Here is a 20,386-nt window from a genome sequence, read left to right on the forward strand (position 1 = left end):
TCTGCAAATAAAAGACCTTAATAAGAATATTTGATTTGGAAGTAGGAGAAATGTATGCAATAAAACATGAATTTAACAGAAACACAAACATATAAATAGAAGAACCGGAGAATAACTTTTTTTTTTGCAGTGGTCTCTTAATTTTTCCAAAGCTGACTTTAATATCACACACCTGAGTTTTCCTTGGAATAACACCCCCACTATTGGTGCCACCATTGTTTCTTTGTGCTTCCTGAAATGTGTTGAAGTTGAAGTTTTACACATTGTTTGACTTTGTTCCAGATGTGAATGAGTGCAACAGGAACCCGTGTCAGAACGGAGGCCAGTGTGTCGATCTGTTTAACGACTTCTACTGCAACTGTGTCGACAACTGGAAGGGAAAGACCTGCCACTCACGTAAGTTAACATCCATGTTTGTGAAGACATCTGTGTGTTTAAGCTGCGTGTTTGTGTCTTTGTAAGTAGTCTGTTAGTTTAAATGGTGATTTAAGCCACTGATTGATTGAGGTAGCGCGAGATAGTTAGAAAAATATTACTTTGATTGTTAAAGCTGTAATTGCGAAGATCTCAGTTCTCTTTGGCGGCACCTATGGTGATAAACGGTAATTGTGGGAGCACACTTCCCAGATATCCAGACAGTGCTGCATGTGTGACGTCCACGGTTGGCTCCGGTTGTAACTCTTGATTTTCCTCGCTGACGCTCGCTTTCCTTTTCAGACTGTTTGCTTCATCTGAGCGTCGAGTTTGTTTCTTTTTCTTTGGATTTTCACTTATTTTTGAAGTTGTATCTGTAGTCATCCATCTTTTCTTTGTTTGTTCAGCCGTAGTAGATTACTGTTTACTCGCAACACGTGCAGAGAGCGGAAAAGCAGCCGCTTAGCTCCGCCTACCCTCTCTGGCAGACCAACCACTGCTGGATGAAGGAAAACGCGTCACTAACTGGGCGCTGTTACCTCATTCGGTGATAGATAGTGAATTAACAGACATTTATTTAAATGAAAATCTTTGAGATATTTACTTTAAGCAAGTAAGTGACTGAACAAAAATTCAAGATGAGCCCATGGAGCTTTTATGAATGGCGTCTTTGTCCTCTGTTTCCATGTTCTCCTACATGTCAGGTCTTATATTCTTTAACTACCTCTTAATCTCACTGAAGCATGATGCCCTCACCGGCTGCTGTGCTGGCTTGTTTTACCCTCTGACGGCATCTTTGAACTCAGCTGAAGTAATCGCTCCTCAGCACTGGCTCGGAGTCAAATGTTTGAAATCTGTTTCCCATGCGTCCTCTGTGCAGGTGAGAGCCAGTGCGACTCCACTACCTGCAGTAATGGAGGGACGTGTTACGACCACGGAGACTCCTTCCTGTGTAGCTGCCCCTCAGGCTGGGGTGGCAGCACCTGCAACACAGGTCAGGCACTCACTGCACTCTAATTACACTCTTATGGCTCTGGTAATAATAGTGTGATAAAACATTGTGATGCTACATTTTTACGACCTGCCAGAGTGTGACCACAGGCCAAAAAGCAGCTCTGTGGGATGGTCAGAATAAACACTTTTTCAGACGATCTTCTTTGTTTCCCTTTTCAGCAAAGAACAGCACATGTGACTCGGGTCCGTGCGAGAACAGCGGGACGTGTGTCGGAGGAGGAGGAGAAGCCTTCACCTGCATCTGCAAGGACGGCTGGGAGGGACTCACATGTGCACAGAGTATGTCACTGTTCATGTCATAAGATAAGACGGCAGGGATGGGAACAACTCTGATATTTACAGCTTGAGAGCACTCACGTCATCGGACAAGTCAAGGCAGTTGCATGATTGTGGAGTTGATCGTGTGAACATCAAGAATACTATTGACAATGCAGCGCTATACATCCATTAAAGTGGGTTTAATAATCCAGAACTTGGCTGACATTAGCGCCTGATTATACTGTATAGTGCTGCATAAGATAAATCAGCGGCCTGGGAACCAGAAGAATCTGCGAGCCCGTGTTTTATTTGTTTTTGCAGATACAGCTGCTCTCCAGTTCAGACACATGTCTCTGGGGCAGATTTAATTGTTATGACAGCGCACTGTTGAGGCATTTTTGTAAACAAACAATATGGCTGCCAAACAGGTTTTATTCTGATTGTCATTTGTTCTCTCTCGCAGATGTCGATGACTGCAATCCACATCCCTGGTAAGATTTATTTTCCTTATCACACTGAAAGATATTAGAAGACAGTAGGCCTGAACGATATGAGAAAACTCCTCCATGTGCAATTACATTGATCAATATTGTGATAACAATGTGAAGTGTGATAATTAACGATGTCCGATGTTTTACACGATAGCTGTGTTTGCGACGTGTCTCTCCTCAATCCAGAAAGCTTTTTTTGCACCAATTAATCTGAGGGTAATCCTTATTTACAGATTCCACATAGAAATGTAGAATCTACGCTTGCAGTCCGAGTAATATTGACCAATCACGTATTAGCAGGCTGCGGGGTATGTAGGAAAAACAGTCCGTGTGGAGAGCAAAAGCAGGTGGAACGTAATCCGCCCTAATGACATCCCTGCTCCCATCAGAGTCATCTGACGATGATTTCGCTTCTTATTAATCCCTATAAACACACATCTGTATGCTAACAGCTAACAATCTAGACAAAAAATTAAACTTGAGATAAATTCCCTTGACGCTGTGTCATGAAAGCCGTTCAGCGTTCAGATTTCCCGACTTCCTTGAATGCATCAGAAATGATGGATCCAACCTCCAGTCAACAAACAAGCATTTTAAAAGTAGCTTTCTTCTCCTCTTGAGGACAGACCTGACAAAGCTTCATCTGCATCATGATGTTGAAATTTCAGCAAACATAAGACCCGTTGATTAAAGTCAATCACTAGAAAAACGGGTTCTCTTTCTGTAAACGATGCAGCACGCGGGCGGAAAAGGAAGTCATGACTGGAAGTTGTTTATCGCTAACCGCTGGCTACATGCCCGACATGTTCACAGTTGTCCCCAGAAGCTGTATCATCGTCAGACTATAGCAGATGGGATCCGAGATTGATCTGAGGGTAGCTGATGCTAGCTCGGGCTTCATCTGATCGCATCAAAAAGCTAATGAAACACAGGGCTCCACCCGATAGGTTAAATTTTACCATGCAAGAGAAAGCATGGCTTGCTTACATAAAATAATTTTCGTTCTTCTCTCGTCTTATTGCGAGAACGATCAAATTGTGATTGAATGTGCCGCCCTAGAAGGAATGCAGTGTTTGTTCTTTTATGGCCAGTGCTGGTTCAAAAGAAGCCCAACAGTTACTGAAGTTTTCTGCCGTTTGTCTTGATCAGTTGGATGCTGAGGCCTTCAGTAAAGAATCTCTGCAACTTGTCTCTGCATTTTCACATCGCTTGTTGCCTGTTTTGGTGTTGAATATGACTCAGTTTCCTCTGTTGTGTAACGATTAAAGTTAAACCTAACCTCACTTGATCTTCAGAGTTGATTCAGCTGAGGCGGTCTGAACTGCAGCCTTAAATTCCAGTGACTATTAATCGCTACTGGAGGCGGCCCCCTTTGATCCTCACCTCTGCTGTTATTGATCTAGAAACATTAGCTCACTTCACATTTGCATATTTTCTGAGTCACTCTGGATAAACTCCAGCAGCTCGTTTCGTTTTCGAGCGATGGAGCAGCTACAGGGTTTCCCGGCGACTCCCACGCTCCGCTCTCGTCCTGCAAATCTGATGTTGTGCTTTGGATTTTCCCGTAAAAGACTGTGGGTGTGGACGTGTGACTGCAGGTGTGTGTACTTGAGTTTGTTCATGTGTAGGATGGTATCGGCGTTTTTGCTGTGCGTGTAGTCTGAAATTGAGTGTTTGTGTGGGTGAAAGTGTTTGAACCGGTGTGTTTACAGCTAAGAGTTTTACTGTAATCCGTGTTTATATGAATTTGTGTGAAAAGATGCATAATATTGTCAGATTTTAGCTCCTCAGATGCTCCCTTTTTTTAATCGTATAACTCTTAATTGAGCATATTTGGCTTGTGGAAACAAAAAGACATTTAAATGCATCAACTTGAGCTGTAGGAACGTTTTTATCGACAATATTATTGCAAAAACACCCAAGTAGAATCAAACCAGGGACTTCTGACAGCTCCTCTGGATAACAGAAGCTACCCTGGACAAAAGCCTCCCCCGTCCTCCCCCCTCCTCTCCTCCTCTACAATGACTGACAGGTGGATTAGCGGTGGTTTTGGTTTTGGGAGAGGGGGGCAGGAGAGTGTGAAGAGACGCCCCCTCTCGCCATTCACCGGCCTCGACCTGGGGGTAGTTGTTAGAAGTGGAGGTGTTTGGGAGGGGGGGGTGACGGCTCAGTATGTGGTCAGCAGGGATTTACATATGAAGTCTGGACATTGATCTGGGATCAGCTTCAGCCTGCTGACACTCACAGTCTGTGGAAACTCTGCGGGAGAAAAAAGTCTCAGAGTTTGTCTGCGGCTCGGAGGAAAGAACGTGAGACCAGCAGCATTAATGGGTTAATACGGCCTCACAGCTATGTGTATAAAAGTGTAGTATAATGCCTGCAGTGAGTTCTAGTTTGGAAGGAAGATTACCTGAAAGTAATGTTACATTTTGTGTCTTTAGGAAGTAAAAGAAGTTAAAGAAAAGGGCCTGCTACAGTCACCCACAAGGAACTTCATTTATTTTCCTTCTAGTTTGTTTTTAAAGATGTTAATGAAAGCGGTTATTTATTGTTCATTTGAAAGCACCAGCATGTTCTTGTTCTCATAGTAGACAAGAGAAAGAATACAGTTGGCAAAAATGATGAGTATCAGGTTGTAGTCGTACAGAAAAAGAAAGCTAGTTATGTTGTTTAATTTTTGAAGTGTATCTACAGGTGAAACTTGCTGAGGATTTTTAACCATGAACTCCAGTCATGTTTTAAGACACATAATATCCTTCAAAAGGCATCGCCTCCTTCTTCCTCATTAAAAATGTCCTAATCTGCATAGGCCCCGCCCACTTTGTAACACATTTATCCTGCCATCGTTCAGTGGCAACTTGTTGAAGCTTAGCTAGCTTGAAATGTAGTAATTAGTAGCAGTAACATTAACGTTAGTAGTCAGTAGTGAGTTTGCAAAAATTACGATGACGGTTACAGCTGGCTCGCGCATCACCAAAGTGGTTGCCATAGGTTACACATAATGATATGCATAGCGTCACCCCGTCCATTAAAGGGATTGGCTCCTCAGGTTTGTGACGTCTCAAACCTGCCAATCTGAAAACGTGTTGTTCAGCCTGTCCTTGGTACACTGCAGTTTAAAAGCAGACAGGCCCAGCCATGGAGATGACTGCTGATGTTGTCCCTGATATGTCTCGTAGCACATGACGAACACCACATGGAGATGTTTACACGGTTAAACACTTGATGTTCACTGGAGGGGGGCTTTAAAGAACAAGGCAAGGGAAGCTAATGCATCACATTGGGCTGTATGTTAAAGTTAGCATGATGCAGCGCAGTGGGCAGGTGACAAATTTTAAGCCTACGATACAAATGTTCTGTCTCCTACTCCTTCCCTCTAAATCAGCAAGCTTAGAACTCAGCCGCTTGTTGTTTCGCTGTAGCAACATGCATGTAGCTTCAAGTTGCTCCAGACGTTGACTAACCTCCTCCGTGGTATCCAAATTTGCAAACGATGGCTTGAAGTCCACGGCTAGAGCTGCTCTGTGCTGTTCAAGCAGGTCCGAAATGTGTGTTAAGCTAGCGTTGCTGCTAGCGCTAGCCGTGGAGCATTCTGCTGCTGGGTCTTTTTACCGGACTTGGACATATCTGTGCCGTATTTTGTTGCTGTTTTAAATTAAGTTTAGGATAAAGGTTGTTGCAAGAACAAAATTAGGGTTTTTAATGGGAAATGAAAAGTTGTTAGCGGGAGCTATAAAACCACCCACCTACTCCATCCTCTGCTAACCAGACGTCTTCTCCACAGTGACACATTTTAGAACCTTTTATTGGAAGCCAATGTGTCACAGTGTTTACTGAACTTTGTGACAAACTGTGATTTATTGTCAAGACTTAGAGGTTTATTATTTTTACTTAAATTGAATAAATAACAGTATCACATTCCATTACCATCCCTGGTAGATACGGCTCACCAGAGGTCCTGTCATACTTTCATTGCTTTACAGTTTTCTAAGAGCCCACCTGCGTGGAGAAGAAGAAAGTTTTTACCCTCAGGAAAGAAATTTGAAGACGCTTTAAAGGAATTCACCTTCTCAGTGTCTCTTTGAGTGTTTGCTCTGCAGCAGCGGTGCCTTCATGTGCCTCTCTCTCTTCCCTCTCTGCAGCTACAACGGCGGCCTCTGCGTCGACGGCGTGAACTGGTTTCGCTGCGAGTGCGCCCCAGGATTCGCCGGACCGGACTGCCGCATCAGTGAGTCCCTGGGAACCGGAGGGAGGCGTGTGGAGGGGTCAGGTGGGCGGGGGGTCAGAGGTGAAAGGCCGCGGCAGGGGGAGCGTGAGCCGATTGTTTCAGGGCGACAGATTAGGAAGCCTTTTAGGAAGACGGTCTTAACCTCTCCCCTCCGCGCTGAGCCGGGGTCAGAGCTGAGGTTCGTCGGACGGGGTCAGTGAGCTCTCCCGCGGCCTTCTGGGAGAAATCTCTTCAGAAAGGCCTTTTCAGAACCTGAGTGTTATCCAATTGAAGCGTTTCAAACCAAACTGCTAAAGAGCCTTTGTGCACGGATCGATTCCCTGAGTTCCATCACTCACTGAAGATATTTGAATATAACGCTCAAATCCCTCAAAGCTCAGCTTTCTCTGTGCTGAAGATAAGCTTCAGAAAGATTTGAAGGAGAAACAAAGAACGGTAGAAAGAGCTGTGTGAAATGTATAAATTATGGTTGTTATATGAGAAGAGAGATTGTTCTTCAGCTCCGTTTTTAGAACTCAAGATTCAACATCTGATGCTCGAGAACTTGTCCAGACCGTCCACACTCGGCCTTTAAGTTAATATAAAGTTTCTCTACATAATTCAGGTGTAAAATACATAATAACTGTGTTTTTATCTTTTACAGACATAGACGAGTGTCAGTCGTCTCCTTGTGCTGAAGGTTCAACCTGCATGGATGAAATCAACGGCTATCGCTGCGTTTGTCCTCCAGGGTACGCTGGATCTCGCTGTCAGGAGTGTGAGTTCAATAAATCTCATTCTTACGCTTTTTTATTGACTTAGATTTACTGCAATGTTTTTGTTACAGTGACTATAATAAAGTAAAAAAAACACTTTAATGGCAGCTGGTCTGCAGCTTGTATTGTCTGTAAATCTGCGCTCCTTGCTGCCTTTAAGTGACTGAATATTTTTGTTGTTTGTGTTTTAAATCATGAAAAAAATGTTTCTATAGGGATAAAATATAAGAAGATGTTGGCTACTTTCCTGTTAAAGATGGATGATAGATTTTCATGTATTAGAAGATTGATTTTTAAGCACCTTTAACGTGAAGAAAACCAAACTTGAAGGTGGTTCGGTCTTAACACAGATGTCTTAAAGGAGCAGTTTGCTCCTGGAAAAAGCCACTGTCAGTCAAAGCTGTTGTTCTCTGTAATCAATAGAATCAATAATATTTGAAATTGGCGCCATAGCTGTGGAGAAAGTTGAACAAACCGCTCGTGGTTTAGCCCATTCTACATTCCTACAACACCCAGCGTGCATTGCGCATCTCCCTCTGAAAGGAACGGCCCATCGAGAGACGCCGGAGTGAAATGTATCTAAAATACGACGAGAATATATATCGGTAGATCGTCTAAAAAATCTTCAGGTCTGCAGTCTACATTTCAAACCTGATTTTTAACAAGACATGACATCGGAGGCGGGCGTCCTAGATTGAGGAAGTGTAGTTTAGCGAGCTCCCTGGCCTCCGCCAAATGACGCGCTTTAAGTAGTCTGGTGGAGGTTTTCCAGGGCCCATTGGAGGAGCGGATAGCGTCCTCCAAAGGCACAGAGAGCAATTGCATTTTTCTCCTACCATAATGGCATTAGCTCCCCATGATAGCATGATAGGACTGGGGTTGAAAATCTGCAAACTGGCCCTTTAAGACAGGAACAACTTAAGTAATACTGTGGGAGGTTTGGAGGACATTAAAGCTGAAGTAGAAAGACTGAAAACTGAACCTTCCTTTTGTTCCTAACCTCTCTTTATCCTCTCCAGTCATCGGACTTGGGAAGTCGTGTCGTCATGCCGGCCTGCAGTTTCCTCACGGCAGCCGGTGGGAGGAGGAGTGTAACGCCTGTCAGTGTGTCAACGGATACGTTCGCTGCTCCAAGGTCGGTCTCGAATTAAGCACTCAGGTGTATAATGTTGACCTGTTTGTTTTGCTGCACTATCAAGAATGTTAGCATAGCCAGTTTTCTTCGTGACATACAGATTAAATAACAGACGCCATGTTCCTCCAGGTGCGGTGCGGTCGTCGACCCTGCCTCCTCCCCAAAGCTCTGCCTCCTCCCGCGGACACAAACTCTCCGCCCTGCCCCGGAGGTCACGAGTGTGTGGAGCATCAGTTCCTCACCTGCTTCTCGCCGCCCTGCCACCAGTGGGGCGTGTGTTCAACGCCGGACCCCCCGACGCCGCTGCACACCCAGTGCGAGCCCAACAGTGGTTACCTGGACAACAGCTGCGCTCGCATCACGCTCATCTTCAAAAAAGACAAAGTGCCTCAGGTAAGAGACTTTAGATATAGTGTAAAAGGCATTTTCAGTAGTTTTGACTTGTATAAAAAACTAATTTCCTGTGTTTAATTCTCCCTTCTCCTCGAGTAATAAAAAGGAAATGTGAGACGTTTAAAAGAGGAAAAAATGACCCAATCTCTAAAGGAAATGATGGGTGGCCCACTCCACTTTATAAGTCTATATTTAAAGTATGACACTCAAGACTTTGTGGTTCACATATCAAATATCAAAGCGTTAATACAGAGGGTGTTGCTCTGTTGTGGATTTCCAGGCAGACATTTTATCAGCCTGATAGAGCTGCTGCGACCAGAGTTTACAAGCCTCTGCCATTTCTCACTCACAAGTCCGAAATGAGGCTGAAGAGACAGTCGGAAACCAGCAGCAGGCCTCGTCTATCCAACCATGATGGGTCGTGTCATAACAATACTTTTGAAATCATTTTCTTCCCACACTGGATTGTTAACGTTTGATAACTGGGGGATTTTTTTCCCGGATGTTAACGAGCGTGGATGGAAAAACATGTCATGTTTGTTTCTGCAAACGACCGGATGAGAGTTCAGTTGTCTCAGATTGTCTTGTGTCCTTATCCAATCGTAACGTGCACTGTGAAACTTCTCCCTCTAGTTCTTGTCTTTCCTAGACAATAAAAACAAATCTTAGAGGGAAGGAAAGACAGTAAAGTAGCTGATTTATCTCTTTAAAAAGGAGGATTCAACTGGATGAATTGAACAAACATACTCTTCCAGTGTGCGTGACAGACACGTTCTGTCCTTAATAAAGCTTGAATCTTCACCCTCTTGTTACTCCACACGGTATTTCCTTGTTTACTACTGTCTAATGTAACCGTAACCGGCCCCCCCTGCGGCAGGTCTGAATCAAGTTTTATGAATGGAAATGAATCTATCCCTCTGACACGATACTGATCTGAGATCTGAGCTACCCCTGCTGGGCAGAGCTTTCTGATTGTCTCAATCTGAAACAGACTTAGGAGGAATTAGCAGCTGATTGTTCCTCGCCAGCAGTGCAGATTATAATCTGTTTCATCTACGTGTGTGTGTGTGTGTGTGTCACAGGGCACCACTGTAGAGAACATCTGCTCCGAGCTGAGGTACCTCCCTGTGACTCAGAAGCTGGCCGAGGAGCGAGGGCTGCTGATCCTCTGTGACCTGTCCTACACCAACAGTGACGCCGTGGAGGTCGCCATGGTGAATATAGCACACAAACACACACACAATTGGTCATATGATGGGACTGTCTCTGTGAGGAGGTTCATGATACACAATCTGATGCAAAAACATTCGTATTTGTAGAAGCGAGCGCGCTGCCTGCTGTGAGAACAATGGGTTAAGACTACCTTTGCAAAAGTAGCTTAAAACATGTTTTTCGATAAGTTGTAAAGAGAAAATGTCACAACAAAAATTGGTCACATTAGGTGCTTTTCGATCCAAAGTACCAGGAACTTCTCTTCAAGGAACTAAACAGTTCCTGTGGCCCATTGTTGTCTCGGGAAGTCCCGGAAAGATCATTCAAATTAGGCCTCGGTGATAAACAATCTCGAAGCACGATGACAACAGCGAGCTTGCAGCTGAAATAAAACGCTGCGACCACTCGACCAATCACAAACAATCAGCACTGCATGCCCCGCCCTGAAAGTTCCTGGACCTTTGAAAAGTACTACCCTCCGAGTAGGGACTAGCGGGGTATATCAATTACCCCAGAAATAAATTTAGACCATTAAAAAGTTCCATAAAAAGTTCCTAGTTCCTGGGGAAAGTTCCTGCTGTCGATAAGCACCTAGTATTGTTTTGAATGTGTGTGCTGGGTACAGACTGGTTGAAGAAGCTTCTAGAACACTGTAACTGGACACTTGCAATAAATAGGAAGCTAGCAACTAAGGCTACTTTAGCATTGAGTGCTAGCGCTTGTTTGGCGCCTTAGGATAATTTCTCTTTAAGTAACTGTAATGTCAGCACCCACATTATCTTATTTAGGGTTTCTACTAACTCTTTTTCAAAGTCTTGGCCCCTTTATTCTGTCAGTTTTCTCTAAATTTGAAATGTTAGGATCAAAAATAAAGACAGAAGACAGACACGATTTAAGCTAACAGTTTAGCTAGGTTATCTGGACTTTATTTAGTGTTACCTGGATGTTAGCACACGTGAAGTTTTAATTGGTAGCCTAATATGAGTTGAGTAAGTTAAATCTATACTCAAGGACACTTTTCATACAAACTGTATAAAAAACAACCGCAAGAACTGAAGCAGGTGAATCAGGTGATAGAGCAACACACAAGCACACACTTGCAGATTTCGGCGCTGCTGCCGTCTCTCCCTCACTCTCCCTCTTTTCCTCTCCCACTTTATTAAATCACACTTAATTTGTCACTGCAAATCGTTTCCAGTCCGTCGAGTCCAGTTAAATCTGAACCTTGTTTCTTCCCTCTTGTGTGTTTAAAAAAAGAAACAAGAAAGAGACGAGGGAAAGGAAGAAGAGGGAGAGGCGTTTGAAGCTTTTAACCACATCTGGAGGAGATTTAGCTTTTCTGTTGGAACACCTTGCTGATCTTTGTCTCTACTCTTCCTTCCTTCTTTTTCCTCTTCTTCTCTTTCTCATGCCCTCTCCTTTTTTACTTTCTCCTTTTCCTTTTTATTTGTTACCGTCATGTGTAGCCCTCTTCCTCATCTCTCTTCTGTTTTCTGTCTCTCTCCTCCCTCCCTCCTCTTCTCTCGGCCACCCAGACTCGGGGGAAATCAGTCACTTCGGGGCTCTAAGCTCTTAATGGAGGGGGATTACTTCTTGTTCCTCTGATGTTTGCAGGCCTGTTTTGAGCGACAGATACAGGAAAAGGAGTGGCGAACCTGACATCCACCCAAACCCCACAACAAGGCTTTCATATAAAAACCTCACTCCCACTCGCTGCCGACTCGTGTTGCGGCAAAATGTCAGCATTCATTGTCAAGTGTGGGTGAAATGTTTATAATGTCAGCCGGCCTCGCAGAGTTCGTCCACTTCTAACCGCCGAGTCGTGTCGGTGCGTCCTCTCTGAGAGGCTCGGGGTGTGTTTGTAAACCCCTGAAGCTGATCGGCGGGGCCGCTCTGCTGCGAGGCCTCCAACCTGAGCAGGAAACAAGTGCTTCAGTATGTTTCATAGTTTGTGTGGGAAAGAAGCTTTTTCAGTTGAAGCTGCGTCAAGTGTGTTGACGGGAAGTCAAGAGCCCTTCAAGTAGTTTAAGTAAAATCTTTAGAAGCAGCATTTAGACACGCTGTTAGTGAAGCCTCGAGAGCAGGGTTCCATTTTTGTAGACAGGAAGAGCTTGTCGATTTTAATAAAATGCTTACAGAGCTTATGTTCATTAAATATCTTAGTCGATTAATTTAAAGGATAAACTATGCAATAATATATATTATTTTCTTGTTAACAAAACAGATGAAAAAAACAACAAGGGGCGCTCAGGTGGTAGAGCAGGCGCCTCACGTACAGAGGCTACAGTCCTCGACGCACTGATCGGAGGTTTGACTCCCCGTCTGCCGATCATTCTGCTGCATACCATCCCCCGCTCTCTCCTCCCCACATTTCCTGTCTCTTCAGCTCTCCTATCGATGAAGGCAAAAAAATAACCTCTAGAAAAAAACGTCGAGTAGAATCTTATCGCACCTTATAAGGTTTGTACGGTGGCCCTGAAGTGCAAAACAAAATGCAACAAAATTGCATAAGCAAAACACTTTTACCAAAGACAAAGAAAATTAACATTTTAGAAAACAAATTTACAAGTGGCAAAACACTATACAAAGTCTGAAACAAATTTACAAATACAGATTTCTTACGGAAAGGGATTGTACCAAATACCGGAACCGAGATTGACCTCTCACACAATCACTTCTGGTTCACTTCCGGTATTTGGTACAATCCCTTTCCGTAAGAAATCTGTATTTGTAAATGTGTTCCGCCACTTGTAATTTTGTTTTCTAAAATGTAAAAATGTTTTCCAGGATGTAAATTTGTCAAAAGCTTTTGTCAAAGTGTTTCAGACTTTGTTATTTTGTTTTGCACTTCAGGGCCACCGTAGGTTTGCGTGTGTGTCCTAAACATCGTATACGTCAGTGCCATAGAGGCTCGTTAAAACGCATCAGTAGGACATGTTCCGTCATTACCATTAACACACACATTGTGGTTAACTTTAATTTAATACCACCTACAACATGAAATATGGATGAATCCGCTGCTGAAAATAGTCCCAGACAAATGCTTCCTGTTTCCACCCCGCACTGGAGGGTTAATGATAACATAATGGAAGCATTTTGTGAAGCCAACATGATACCTGTGTTTAGGAGCAACAGAGTCTCTACTACTTACTGCACATAGTTTAATTTTTTACACTAACTTCCTTTTTACCAAGCAAGCTAAACGTCTCAAACGCATCATTCTTTAGTGTCGCCCTTTGAGTACTTTGTTTACTAAAAAATGAAGGTTACGTCGCGCACACAGAAAGTGAAAGAATTAGTTAAGGATGAGAAAAGAGAGCTTGACAGAGTGCATACTTTCTCACATCCCGCCTGAGCACGCCAAATTGTCAGTTTAAAAACCTATAAAATTCTGATGTCAGGGAGGTGTGTGTGTGTGTGTGTGTGCGTGGGGTGTTTCAGAGCCGGATGCCTGAAGGAGTATAAGGATCATTGCTGCATGTCATTCTCCTCTAAGCCTTCAGTGCAAACTCGCAGTAGATGATGATTTTACATACTGAGGCTGGATACTCGGCCTGTGTAGCTGTGATGCGGTCTGTCAATCACCTCGGGGGCGGGGTTAGAGGTGTGTGAATGAGCTGCTGATTTCCTTCAGGAGAAGAAAAGAGGAGTGTTTGTCCCCGGCCGAGCGGGGAGCACAGCTGGCCTGTTCTCTATTGTTTGTCCTAATTGAACTGCACAGCACACAGCTAATCCCCCTCTGCCCCCCCCTCCACCTCCCTGCTCTCACCCTCAGCACCTTATTAGGCAATTAACTCCACCCTCTGTGGTCTCAGCAGGGGGGTCCGCAGCCTGCCAGATGTTAGGATGAGAATCTCTTTTATTCTGACGGATGAATGTGTGTTTTTTTCTCTCTCTCTTTTTGTTGTCCTGAATGGCCTCGAGCAGGACTCTGACCATTTGGCGAATGGGGCCTTTTTCTTTTCTTTCTTTACTGTACTGATTGAATCTGTGCTGTCAGCTTAACCTGATGCAGGTTTCACACATTCCCTACACATCAGCTGTTCTTTACATCGGCGCAAACATGTCTCAAAGTGTAGTAGACGATTTTATGGAGCTTAAACCAACATGAGGTTCACACAGAAACCACATACTTCCAAAACAAACCACCAAATTCACACGAGTCTTGGTTATTTTTTGTGCTATTAGTTTGTTTTTCCTGTAAGCATATCTTGTGAGAATGAGTCTTTTCAGCATCAGAATCATGAATCTGAGATGTCTGAGCTTCCCTGAACACATCAAAAAGGACAATTTTCCAAATTACCCCAAGTTGTGGCGACATTTGCCTCAAATGTATCAAATTCTGTTACTTTTAAAATCTCGAAGATCTCAGGTTCGTTGTCTTTGGCGACACCTGTGGCAATAAATGGTAATTGCGGGAGCACGCTTCCCAGATATCCAGACAGTGCTGCATGTGTGACGTCCACAGTTGGCTCCGGTTGTGACTCTTGATTGTCCTTATTAGACTGTTTGCTTCATCTGAGCATCCAATTTGTTTCTTTTTCTTTGGATTTTCACTTATTGTTGAAGTTGTATCTGTAGTCATCCATCTTTTCTTTGTTTGTTCAGCCATAGTAGATTACTGTTTACTCGCAACACGTGCAGAGAGCGGAAGAGCAGCCGCTTAGCTCCGCCTACCCTCTCTGGCAGACCAACCACTGCTGGCTGATGGAAAACGCGTCACTAACTGGGCGCCGCTTGTGATTTTTTTTCCGTGAAAGTCGCCACATAAAACATCCCACATTTATTTAAATGAAAATCTTCAAGATTATATCTTAAACTTTAAAATAAAGGCAATAAAAAGTTCCCTCTGGTGTTTTTACAAATGTATTTTCATACCACAAGGAAGTAAAATAAACCACAACAGATCTTGTGTCTAAAAAGTAACAAATTGCAGCAAATACTTTCAGAATTTCATGCTAAATATGATTTTAAGTATTAAAATTCACAAGACTGGCTGAGCTTATGAAGAAAGAATCACTTGGCTGCCTCGTACGGACTTTTGCAACATGTGAAATGTAGTTTTATTGCAGAACAATCTGACCTCTGTCCTCCATCCCTCTCTCTCTCTCTCTCTCTCTTCATGTGCAGTCCTTTGAGCAGGACGGGCGATCGAAGGACAGCGATCGAGGCCAGATCCAGAAGGCGGCCAGCACCATCATCGGCGCCCTGTCCAAACGCCCCAACAGCACCGTCATGCTGGCTGTTGTGGAGGTCAAAGTTGAGACGCCGGTGGAGTCGCCGCCTGTCGGTGAGTCACGCACCCCTAATAATTTGTGAGATGAATAAATGATTAAAATGCCAACAGAATTAGAAGTTAATTCAAATATTTCTGCCGTCTATAAAATCAAGAGACAGAGAAAGAAAGGATTGTCGTTCTATAATGTCCTCTTACCGTCTCCTTCAGGTTACCTGGTCCCCGTGCTGTGCGTCGTCTTCAGCGTCCTCTGGATCTTCTGCATCGTTGTTTGCGTGTGGTGGACCCGTAAGAGGAAGAAAGAGCGCGAGAGAGCGGCCCGGTCCGAGGAAACCACGGTCAACAACCAGCTGGAGCCGCTGCGGAGCAATGCCCTCAAGGACAACCGCGACAAAGACATTCAGTACGAATGCAAGAAACTGATGGGCCCCTCCGACAGGACGTGCGACGGGGCCGAGGGCGAGGAGGAAGGGGAGCAGGAGGGGGAGCAGGAGGAAGACGAGAAGAGGGCGCTGGGCATGGGGGAGAAGTGTCCGCCGCAGAAGTGCTCCATAGCGGGGGCACAGGACAGGGGGATGATGGGTAAGGGAGGGGTCATCTCCACGTCGCGCAGCGGCCCGGTCAAGGCGCCGCACCGGACGGCGTACAGCCCCAAAGACAACCGGTGTAAAAACCTGAACGCCGCCAAGCTCAGCGAGGACGTTAAAGACCAATACGTATGAACACACGAGAGCAAGGAAAAAACTGCGATGTCTTCAACGTCACTGACTTTTCAACTCTTAAAAGCACCAAAAGTGAAGATTACAGAGGCTTTAATTTTTCTATGTTTGTTTTTCACACCTTATTTAACTTTGTCGTCTGCAGCACGGAGGCTTCCTTTACCAAAAAAACCTTCAAAAAGGACAAAAAAAAAGATGGACAATAAACATCACAGCTTCTGGATTTCAGTTTTATCGCCACTCCTGATTTTTTTTTGTTAGTTTACAAACAGGATTTTTCTTTTGTTTCCACTTTGCCTCGACAGAACTAACGCTTTCTTTTTTTCTCTTTGACTTTGGAGATCTAACTGACCGTCATTGGCTGGCAGCTGTTAACATTGTTTCTACTGTTTGGTGCATTTGGTTCCTGTCTGCCTTAGCCCAAACCTGCGGGCCTTTTCTACACTGTCTCTCTTTTTTTTTACAAAGAAAAAAAAAAAAAAAAAAAAGATTTTTTATAATCATTTAAGTCTTCAAAAGTTGGCACAGAGAATCCACTGTAAGATACCTGGCATGAGCAGTTTTTTTTGTTTACATTCATAAACATCTTTTCCATTTTGTGTTGAAGCTTAAAAACTCTTAAATACATCCTTTTGAAACGACTTCCTGCGAGTCTTCATGGTGATTTTTCAGTATTTGCTTTGGTAGAAAAGTGCCTTCAGCCCTTATTTTTCTCCTTTTCTCTCCTCCTGAAGACTTTATGCAGAATTTAAACACACATAAAGGGAAAGATGTCCTAGTAACAACTCTTCATACCAAACGAAAGGTTATTTTCTTTGCAATGTACATATGTAAATATGAAAAAAATGGCTGTGTATATTTGAATTTAGTAAATTAAGTGATGCTTTGTATCATAGTTATTCTAAAGAATAAGACTGTTTTTTTGTGGTTGTTGTTTTTTTAATGATGTCATTCCGTTTGTTAGTGTCTGTTGACACTTTGACAGGTTTTATACACGTGTTCGGACTGTTTCCAGGGTCCCGCTGAATCATGAGCGTTGGGTTAAAAAAAGAAAACAGATCATGATCGTTTGTCTTTATATGTTATGATTATTTGTTCCAGCTGTTCAGAACACAAATACACAGTTTGGAGAGTCTAACTGGACGTGTTTGAGGGTCCTTTGAATCCCCCCACCTGCAAGATGAAAGAGCCCTTCTACACCTACGAATCTTATCGGTCAAAACCATTTCATTTTTATTTATTTCAATTATGAGTTCCATTTTTCCCCCCAGATTTCATGCTGGTTTTTGTCACCCTTCTGGCTCTATGTTTGTATGTATGTAACAAAAACACCCTGTTAAACAGCAGCAGAGTATTAGTGCACAGGCAGGTGATACTGGGCAACATGGCAGCAGCCAATATCTATGAGATATTTGTCAAGAGAGAAAGCGTCATGTCTTTCTCCTAAAAGTCTGGATAAGTGAGACATCAGTAGTTTATTTAGCATGTGCCTTAAACGTTCATTAAGGCTCCACATAGATCCACAGTTTTCTTTGAATTGAGGCTAAAGGATCCAAGAAGAAGAGTCATATATTGAGACTCATGAGACCTAAAGTTGTGACACCGTTGACAGTTGCAGTGTTGCTGAAAATGTTTGTCTTGTTTCCTCATTTTCAATCCCAAATACGACTTCTATCGCAAACGTTCTGAGAAATCTCGCTGCTTCATCCAGTACTCGCTCTTAATTGGGGACTCCAAATTAAAGCACAAAATTAAAGCATCCCTGCGCTGTTAGAGCGTCGGGTTTTAAACCATCTGATTGCTGACTTCTGGGTCACAGGGTCCAAACAACTCCTGCCGCCCGTCCCTCCTCAGCCTGCTCGAACTGCAGTTATAAATTCACTATTTTACAGTCTGTTGACAGTGGAGATGCCGGGCAGGGCAGCAGGGTGTTTAGTGAGTATGAAAACCCTTCATGAGCCGCCCCCCGCCTGCTGAAGTGCCCTATGGCAAGACACTGAATCCCCCCATCATAAAAACATTTAAAGGTGTGTGGTTTGAATGGGAATGGACTCACAGTGGATGTTTTCCCTGTTCGGCCCCGCCTCTCCTTGTGTATCTATCCTGGTCTAATGAAGGGAACAAATTGTATTGTTGTTGATGTTGTTGACCGTTGTGGTTGTTGTCCGGTGTTTGTAAAGAGTCTGTTTCTGCACTAAGAACACAGGAAGAGAGAAAAGTTCAGCATCACCTCCACAGCAGTAGTGAGTAAAACAAGAGTTTAAAAATGTCACTATCTGTGGATGAACATTATGTTTTCAATATTTTATGTTTTTGTTAAAAATTACCGATGCAAATCATGTTAAGCCCAAATTCATATTCTGTCAGTAAACTTTACGTTGTGTTGGTCCCACAGGAGGGCTGAATGTGCAGAACATTGTAATTATTTTGTACAAAATTTGGTAAAAGTCTTGGTTTGTTAGTGGAATTTTTTTTTTGTTTGTTCTTAGAACAATCCTATTATTTATTAAAGTATTTTATACCAAAGTTTCTGTTGTTTTGTCTTTGTTATATGGAAAGTGAGCCGGCCCCTTTAATTTAAAGCTTTATATAATTAAAATGAGTGTTATAAAAAACATCACCCCCCATACAGTTGTCTTGAACAATAAAATTAGCTATTTATAACAAAACTGTTATTTGTTCCAGGCTGTAAACACGTTTATTTCTGCTGTAAACATTGACATTTTCCCATCTGCTGTAATGTACATCTTGTTTTCTGGAGCCAGCCTCAAGTGGCCACTCGAGGAACTGCAGTGTTTTGCACTTCCGCATTGGCTTCATTTTTCAACACCGGAGGTTGCCGCTTGCCTTGCACCTCACAAGACCGCCTTTTCTAAGCCCCGCCCCTCTTTAGGCTACTGTGGCTGTAACTGTCCGACTTTAGACCCTCAAAATGAAGTTTAAAACGATAGAGTTGGCAGATACGTCAGTGGGAATTTGTGATACATTTAAAGACAGAAGACAGAAGCAGACATTCATCTTTAGCCAGTCACAATCAGTTTTACTGCCTTAGATGACGAGTACTTTTGGCTAACTAGCTTATTTCACTATCTCTACAACTTGCTTAAAAACTACAGCTAACTTTTAAATGTTTCCAACCAACTTACATAAAAATGAGAACCTCTGAAAATATGGAATTAATATACAGTATGATATAACACTCTGCACAATATAATAAGGTGGAAAAGACTAACAGCTAAAGCTAACATGTCCTAGGCAAAAAGCATCTTCCTGTAGAAGACATGGAAACAACAATATTCTTCTCATAGCCTATTGAAGAGTAGAGTTAGCACAGTATAATAAGGAAACATGTCACAGCTGACCCTTTTTTCTTTCTTATATAAATAGTAAGTAATGAGAAACAGGCTACATTAAAACTACTTGGAAAAGGACGACAGTAATAAAATTGCTTTATCGTTAAAACAATCTTAATTTTACACCACAAAATTTGAGGACGAGAACTAAACATGATTTTGTCATCTCAGGTAACCTTCTCCCAAATGTGATATAGTAGCATCCTAGTAGCTCATAGTATGCTAACACTTAATGCTCGGTCACTACTCTGAGTTAGCAAGACATGCTAACATTAGCAGCTAACTACAAAGCTACAGCAGACAAAGACACTCTATACATTTATATCTAATATTTAAATCATTGTATTTTTGGTGTTGGAAACGATATAAAAAAAGTTCCCGTCCAAACTATTTTAGATAAAATATCAATGCAATGCTCTGTTGCTAAGCTAACAATGGCTGTTTTGGTAAGAGGTTTAGGAAATTGTCAGAAGCTTCATTAAAGCTTGACACTTGTGCTTAATTGTGCTCCCCAAAAAGTCGTCTTCCAAAATTATTTTAAGTGCAACATTATTTTTTTTCTAAGATTGAAAACTTAGAAATATCCTGTACAGTCTCCAGGTAGCCAATAGGCCACCTCTCTGTCTCCCGCCTCATTTAGCGCCAATCCAATGAGGTGAGTCCTTGGCGTGCCTCCATCTGCCCCTTTAATGACACTGTGGGAAATGATTAACATTAACCCGCTCTGCATGAAAGCCTTCCAGCAGCTGTGTTGGATATCCATAATGCTTGGTGGGACGTTATGTGCCGTGCTGTGTGTTCATTAACCCGGCAGTTGTTTTGGGAAGAATGGGAAACGTGTCTGGAATCCTGGATGGCGAGGCGCTCGGGTCACATGCGTGCACAGCGCACGGACGCTGACCTACTTGGAGCGCTCGGAACAATGAAGGAGAAGGAGATGGTGGTGTAGTGGAAGGAGGAAGGGCCAGTGGTGGCGTTGGGATCGCGTGTCATTCTACAATGCAGCGTGTAAGTGGATACCAGATTCCTACAGGAGCTGCTTGTAGTGAAGCTGCAGGTTCATTTTCCATGCTGCGTGTTGGGCTTCAAAGAACGCTACAATGAAACTGTTAAATAGCAGCACCACATACGGTCATTGTTAACATTTCAAATTGCAATTCTCAATTCACAAGCTCCAT

At 43.1% G+C, this 20,386-nt stretch overlaps 1 protein-coding gene across 2 annotated transcripts in view; it reads left to right on the forward strand.

Moving 5' to 3' along the window:
* The window catches only part of LOC138590964 (protein jagged-2-like), a 61,706-nt gene extending 45,391 nt beyond the window's left edge, over positions 1-16,315 (forward strand). For both annotated transcript variants that reach the window (XM_069661415.1, XM_069661416.1), the window contains 11 exons: positions 283-396; positions 1,295-1,408; positions 1,588-1,707; positions 2,150-2,177; positions 6,320-6,405; positions 7,049-7,162; positions 8,180-8,295; positions 8,425-8,688; positions 9,771-9,902; positions 15,031-15,190; positions 15,347-16,315. In XM_069661415.1, the coding sequence (XP_069517516.1) occupies positions 283-396; positions 1,295-1,408; positions 1,588-1,707; positions 2,150-2,177; positions 6,320-6,405; positions 7,049-7,162; positions 8,180-8,295; positions 8,425-8,688; positions 9,771-9,902; positions 15,031-15,190; positions 15,347-15,858 (1,760 nt within the window). In that variant the 3' untranslated portion in view covers positions 15,859-16,315. The remainder of the gene's footprint in view (positions 1-282; positions 397-1,294; positions 1,409-1,587; positions 1,708-2,149; positions 2,178-6,319; positions 6,406-7,048; positions 7,163-8,179; positions 8,296-8,424; positions 8,689-9,770; positions 9,903-15,030; positions 15,191-15,346) is intronic.
* The last annotated feature ends 4,071 nt before the right edge of the window (positions 16,316-20,386 follow it).

This window comes from Semicossyphus pulcher, unplaced genomic scaffold (genome assembly GCF_022749685.1).
Source record: "Semicossyphus pulcher isolate SPU_LCO1_2020_fin unplaced genomic scaffold, fSemPul1.0.p SCAF_14, whole genome shotgun sequence".
Classification (NCBI taxonomy): domain Eukaryota; kingdom Metazoa; phylum Chordata; class Actinopteri; order Labriformes; family Labridae; genus Semicossyphus; species Semicossyphus pulcher.